This window comes from Berghia stephanieae, chromosome 4 (genome assembly GCF_034508935.2).
Source record: "Berghia stephanieae isolate SIO BIC M18660-M18661 chromosome 4, UCSD_Bste_1.3, whole genome shotgun sequence".
Taxonomy (NCBI): Eukaryota; Metazoa; Mollusca; class Gastropoda; order Nudibranchia; family Aeolidiidae; genus Berghia; species Berghia stephanieae.
Window position 1 is genome coordinate 68,122,966 of NC_088363.1, and position 7,386 is coordinate 68,130,351.

At 32.8% G+C, this 7,386-nt stretch overlaps 1 protein-coding gene across 1 annotated transcript in view; it reads right to left on the reverse strand.

Annotated features, from left to right (window-relative positions):
* LOC144971834 (uncharacterized) overlaps positions 1–7,386 on the reverse strand; it is a 94,740-nt gene that overhangs the window by 58,367 nt on the left and 28,987 nt on the right. The window contains exons 20-24 of the mRNA XM_078912909.1: positions 5,917–6,126; positions 4,774–4,858; positions 2,912–2,996; positions 1,649–1,819; positions 4–83 (exon numbers count right to left, since the gene is read on the reverse strand). Coding sequence (XP_078769035.1) covers positions 4–83; positions 1,649–1,819; positions 2,912–2,996; positions 4,774–4,858; positions 5,917–6,126 — 631 coding nt within the window. The remainder of the gene's footprint in view (positions 1–3; positions 84–1,648; positions 1,820–2,911; positions 2,997–4,773; positions 4,859–5,916; positions 6,127–7,386) is intronic.

Genomic DNA, 7,386 nt, shown 5'->3' on the forward strand with positions numbered 1-7,386 from the left:
TACCTGGTTAAAAAATTCATAGGGCACCGGCTCTGCGTCAACCTCTTCAAGATATTTAGGCCATGTAAACTCCTTGTTATAACCTGTATGAAATTAAAGATTAATAAAACAGAGCTATTGACAATATATTATTAGCAGTTACCTCATGCTAATTAATATTATCTTGGAACAGGTTTTCATGTTAAGGCTTACAATACTTATATCAGAGGATAAGACACTAAACTGAAGTTTTAGTATAATGGAATGAACTCCAATTTTTGACAAATCTCAGCATTATACTCATATTTTTGAGTCAAGTGTTTAAAAATATCCCATCTTCGAATGCAATGGCAACAGCGAGGTCATAATAAATATAATAAGTAAAACATTTTGTGCGGCAATGTAGTCTTACAGAGTTGCACTCGTCTGCAGATCGGAAGGTCCTGGGTGCGAGTCCTGCTCTATGCAGTGCATAGTTGAGTCAGGTGCAAAATTAGTACCTGACCGTTACAAGCATTGTCTGTGTTGAAAAAAATTGTAATACTGCCAAACAGGTGTCATGTCACGTCCTACACATTAAATGTTGCTGTTGGCAAGTATTTTTTACTGTTCATTTAATGCTAAATAACTGGGTGGGGTTCATGACCTCCCATAGTGGGCAGGGAGGTACTTACCTTCTTCTATCCCCTATATCTGTTTTCCAACTAGCTTTCTGTCTTTGTCTTGGAATGAGATTATTTGGTTTTGTCCTGGCCCTGACCAGATACCCTTGGTGAGAGGGAAACAGTCAAATGTATAGTTAGTTTTGGGAGATATTTTTTCCCTTGAAAATCATCTCTCTGTTATGTAATGTATTATGTTTTGTTTACATATTATATATGATTTGTAAACATTTGAGTGTATTCCTCTTAGTGGAGACCTGTGCTTGTGACTGGATAAGACTTTTAGGTGATCTCAAACTATCACTAAAATGACCTCATAGGCCATTCATCGGGAGTTTTTGACACCACTCTCATAAGGTTGGTCTCCGGATGGTCTCCAAAATTAGTTTCCACAAAAATATAGCAAATTACATTGTTGTTGGCCCTCAAGTGGAAAAATCTAAACTTCCTTATGTTTGTCCAGCACGATTACCAAGACAATGACTACATTTATTTGAGAAAAGTTTTTTATTCTTCTTTCGGCTGAATTTTAATTACTGAGTTAAATCATATTCTCAGCCTTGACAGAGAAGATTAACAGGTATTTTATAATCATAACGTTGACAACAACAATGATAATACATCACAGAGACAGTGAACTTACCATGGATTAACACATAAGGATTGTGAGATTTTGGAAGGTGCAATGTGCAATGTTAATGTTGCTGCTTGAAGCTGGAAGAAATAGATAATAATGTGAAATTGAAGCTTACATTCAATTTCACATTATTATCTAATGTGCAATGTTCAAAGTTGAAAATGTGCAAATATGCTATATAATTATGCAACTTAATTCATGTATTTCAAATCATTTAAACTTTTTTCAAAATCATTACATCCCCTTTTAATTCGAGTATATGTTACTTTTTTATGTATTGTGTCAGGAAGATAGCAAAGGAGGGGAAGGAAGAATAAATAAGAGACAAGGGTGTAAAGTGAATCGAACAATTATTTTAAACATTGTTTACCATTGGGAATCTGCAAACTCTTGTTCACTCTTTTCTTGTGGCCATTAGTCTCTCTCATATGAGCCATGTATCCCAGAGGATGAAGATCTTCGGTTTCCCACGCAGTCCAGAAATCATAATGTGCACTCCAGCCATCAAAATGAATGAGAATTTTGTCATCCTTTATATCCTCTGTGCTCAGGAAAAAAAAATTAAATGTACAAAGTAAAGAGAGAATTAACTGAACCAGAGAAACTTTTGGTGGGTGTGAAAGACAGTGAAACCTTTAAGGTGAAAATATTAGGATTGGAGCTGTATTCTGTTCCTCTGAGGTCCAAGAGTAATAGTATAAGTAGTCAAATCAATAGATAACAAAAATTTTCATTCTAATGTAGTTGGATCTGCCTGTAAAACTCTCTCTAACATATGTTATAAGCTTGAGAAAAAAATGGACAATAAGTAGTTATTCTAAATTAATCCACAAATTTTTTATGGAAAAAAAAAGACATGATAAATAACATTTATGCTGACTAGACGATTTGGATGGATAAAAGTAGAGAACTATATCCTCAATCAAATTTTTCCTAACTGCCATTTAAATGTTTCAGTGTTATACAGGTCTCCTGGAGTCTTCACTTCATTTCACTAAATGTCTCGAGTAATGTCTGATTGTGTCCCCATGATCAGACTTTGGCAACTTAAGGCTCTCCAATGATAATATAAGTCAATCTCCTTAATAACAATTATACAATGACTAACTCCTAATACAGTGGTCACCACCTAATTTATCTCTTGGGCGACAACTAGAGGACACAATCAGACATTACTCGAGACAGACTATATATGTAGTGGGGACTATATTCTAAAATGGCAGCATTGCGATGTCTCGTCTCATAATAAAGTCAAGACAAGTAAAGTTTAGTCTTGACAGGTTGTCTGGCTGACAATGATCACAAAACCCTGGGCCCTCCTGTATTGTGCTCTTTGATAAACATCTATGCCAAGCTCATGTAAGAATGAGTACCTTGCCATAGATGGTGAAGGATTGGATTTTAAGAATGTTTGTATAAAATGTGTGCATAACATGAGATTTGTACTGCATGAATTAAATATTGGGTTTAAATATGGCTTCAAGAGGGGAAAGAATGCGAACTGCATTGTGCATTATAAACCTTGGAAATGTGTTGCATGAATGTGCGTATGTATATATATTATAATATTATCTAAACATTTCTTAAATCAATACAATCCCTATAATTCATGAATACAAAGTAAATTTCTTACGAATTGTGGCAACACAAATCAATGTTGGAGTTTTCCTGTCCAATGCTTCCAGCCTCATGCCAATTTTCAATTCTGTAGGGCGAGTCTGGAGAAAAGAAAAACAAAAACAAAAACAAAAATTGGAACTGAATCTTAAATAAATAAAATATCAGTGATAAGACATTTCAAATACTCAAATTATCAGATCACAGTGATACTAAGCAGCTAAAAGCTGTAGACGGTAAAAAGTAATGAATAAAAATGAATATAACAGCTTTAAAAAAAAAAAAAGAATAAAATACCACATACAAAATGTTTTGGGCTCAATCCCTTCTTCAGCCAATAACAAAAACAATAAAAATATGAATACATCACTTAAAATCCAGACGGTAGAGAAGTATTTGGCACGTCTTGTCTACTAGTATAATAAAATTCTTAAAGTTCTCGTTCCTTTGATGTGCTATCAATAAAAATAGCAGTTGAGAGAAAGCCCTCTGATGTCCCCATCATCATGGAGAAGGCTGTAAATGTTCATCAAAATCTTCTTAACTTGGTTAGCATGCGGGTGGTGTGAAAGGACCAAGAAGGGGCACATGTATGAGCTGTCTTGAACCACCAAAAGACTATGGACTTACAGCCTGAAGATGCAAGAAGCCTAAATAGGACATATGAACGCCTTTATGAAGACAGGATCATTGAATTCCAAGAGAAAGTTTGGACCATCACAAGACCTTTCACTCGTACAGACCACAAACGTGTGTATGTTATTTGATGTGCACATTGTAACATTCCTTACATTGGCGAGATGGTGAAAAGACTGGGACATCATTTTGCACAGCATCAACGGGGCACTGCAAAAAAAAACTTAGATACAGCAGTAGCCCGACATTTCAACCTACTTGGCCATTTCGACCCGAAAGCCACTCATGTTTGCTTATTAAAATTGTATTAGACATTAATTATCATTGAAAAAACCCCCAAAAAACCCAACACATTTGATTAAAATCCGGTCGACTCAACAGCAGACTGGATTTTTACTAATCTACTAGACATACTGCTTCTGTCGTTCACCTTATATTTTTAGTTTCTAAGGTTTGTGATAGTATTTTCACTGTTGGAGTAGACATTGTGACAATTAGCATTTTGTATTTATGATCATTGGATCAATTAGCCTATTTCTTTTCTATCAGAGACTAACATTTCATTTTCGAATTCATGTCATATTATGCAGTACATTTCAAATCGTTCACTATTAATTCTGCATACTTCTGAGTTATAATTTTCACCACCCTATTGAATTAATTTAATATATTTTGATACATTTGCATTTCATTTCTGTGTGCCAGTATTGCAAAGATCGTTATTCATACTAAACAGAGCATTGACAACTATTTTATTTCACTTGCCTTTTTTTAAATCCCCTAATTTTATGCATAATATTACAATCCGTTCCATTCTGTACAAGTGTTTAGTTACCAAGCATACACTTCTATTTGTTTTCATTGCGCAATCCTTTTACTTGTGGACAAGACATGCCAAATGTTTCTCTGCAATCTGTCTGGTTTTTAAGTAATGTTTTTATGTTAATATTGTTTTTGACTGAACAAGACTTTTGAGCCTGAAACATTCTGTGTTTGGTATTTTGTTCTTTTTCAAATCTGTTATATAAATAGTAAAATTTATCAAAGTACGAACACCATTAGAAGCTTTTTTTTCTTCTAACTTTTAATAGGGTTTTTACTCGTGTGCAATTTAAAAAATAATTTTGCTAGCTCTCGAGGTGAGAAAGCCTCCATATGGCAGTTAATAATTATAGAAATGAAGAAAAACAAAAGTTACTGTAAATACCGCCTTGTTTCTATACACAATTTGTAAGGACTTACTGTAAAAGAAACATCAGACACAGATATTGAAGCCACAGTACCTTCCTCTTCATTCAAGTTCGTCGAATCCACATTGATACTATACCTAAAAAGATATTTAGTAAAGGTATGTATAAAACAAAACAAAAAATGGGTGATTTTTTTGTTTGTTTGTTTGTTGCTTTAGGTCTCTTCCAACACAATTGAGGTTATATGAGAGACCGCTGAAACAAAAAAACAAGCAATCTAACAAAAATAGTACAAATGTAAATCAAAATCATAACCTAAAGATATCATAAGCTAAATTATAAATAACCAAGAACAAACAGGCAGAAGATTTACAGAAAAAAAAATATCCCCTGTCAAAAATACAATCACAAACCAAAGAAGCAGGATAGGCTAGTAAAGAGAAGAAGAAACGACATCACTATCGGATCGTACACCCATGCGAACATCATAGGTATATGATTCAAAGGTGATGCTCCCATCCAACCACCCGCAAAAAATGGGTGAATATCAAGTAACTATAACTTGACAAAATGTATAGATATGAATGGAAGATCAAAAATGTCATTATTGTTAAAATCCTATAGAGATTTTAACAAACAATGACAATTTTTAAAAAGAGACCCCCTCCCTCTCCCCACTCCCCCAAAAAAACATTATTAAAGGAAAAATATTGTTTTAAAGAAAAATAATGAATGTTTTAATTATCTATTTTGAACGCACACAACAAAAACATTTTATTTACACAAATGCAAAGTTTTTATAAGTTCACGTAAAGGACATTAAAAACAAAATGAAGCTTACACCCCCCCATCCCCCCACCCCACTCCCCTGCTGAAGCAGGGATATTGTATCTATACAAATATGATATTATATTAAACATAAAAAGTAAGCTGTTCAAAATTTGATATAAACAGATTAATAAACAAATTCCAATACTTTTAGTTTCAATGAATTAATCATACATTTCTCCAAAAAAAAAAAAAACCAACAAAAAAAAAAAAAAAAAAAAAAAAAGAAAACAAACCCCATCTCCCTCTAATTAAACAAGAAAAAAACCCACAGAAAACAAATCAACTGGGACAGAAGAAGGAACTTATTCTATATTATATGTATATTGAAAAAACGGGTCATTTTCTTAAAAAAAATAAAACGCACCTTCCACAGGGAATTTCATTGGAAGCTAACAGCTTTGGACCCATGTAAAAATCCATGACATATGGACCAACACCTCTGATTTGGGTTTTTAACACACATCCTTGCATGGTTCCTTCGCCCAGTTTATTTGCAATGTCCTCAGATTTTGAATCGTATAGGATTTTCTTTTCTTGCAAATCGAGAATCACTTTATATTGAGGTCTAACGCATCTGCAAGCAAAGAAGTCAAGTATAAAATTATAAAGAGATTGGTAATTCTAAGCACAGACACCAAAAGTTTAAAATTTGCGAAGATACGACTTTCATTGTTGGAAGTGAAGTAAATATTTTTTACTTCAAAATTGGCATTCTAAAAAAAACAAAAAACAACATATACACACACGCACACTCTCTCTCTCTCTCTCTCTCTCTCTCTCTCTCTCTCACACACACACACACTCTCTTTCTCACACACATACACACACACACACACACACATATATATATATTATATTTGCATATGTGTGTACATATTATTATTATTATTATTATTATTATTATTATTATTATTATTATTATTATTATTATTATTATTATTATTATTATTATTATTATTATTATCATTATTATTATCATCATCATCATCATCATCATCATCATCATCATCATCATCATCATCATCATCATCATCTTCGTTTATCGGAAAAATGATATATAAAATGACAATAAAAGGCAAATATATATTATATATATATTAACGAATTTTGTTTAAAACTTTGGTTGACATTTGTGGGTCATTTCAATCGAACATATTGGAAACCTGACATCTTCCATAAGGTGCCGTATTCGCAGTTTCAAAAATACAGTTGGTTGTCATACATGATACTAAACCTAAAAAAAATTTGTTTAAAAAAAAAGTAAAATCTATTTTAATTTTGTGCTTGTTTTCAGTCAGTTTTGCCATCTTCAATTTCGAACATCTTTTCGTGAAAGGGCTAGAGCTCCTCTAAACATTAAAATATCTATTGATCTATATATCAAAATCTGCAGCAATGTGAAAAAAAAAACCCTTTGAAATGTTAGAAACTTGTAACTATCCATCAAGGCTGTGAAACTCAACACAGCTTTAACTGAACTTTAAGCAGAAAAGGGTTACTGAGAGCTCACATTCCTATTTAAAGTCATGTCCACACCGCCACAGCATCGATTGTCTATAGCACGCAGTGCGAGCCAAGAGTAGTGGCTTTGTTTAGGTTACTTTACTATAAGTTTGTTTATTCGGTCGTTTATCGGAAAAATGATATATAAAATGACAATAAAAAGCAAATGTTTTTTTGCTATTCAAGGGACATATTGAAATGAAGTATCAATTTCAATCAACTATTTAAAAAAACAAACTATTTTGTTCTTTCCACGGATAATGCATTATCTTTATAAATTTACTTTTCTTTTTTTCTCAGAAGTGGAAAATATCTGCTGGTGTTGCTGGTA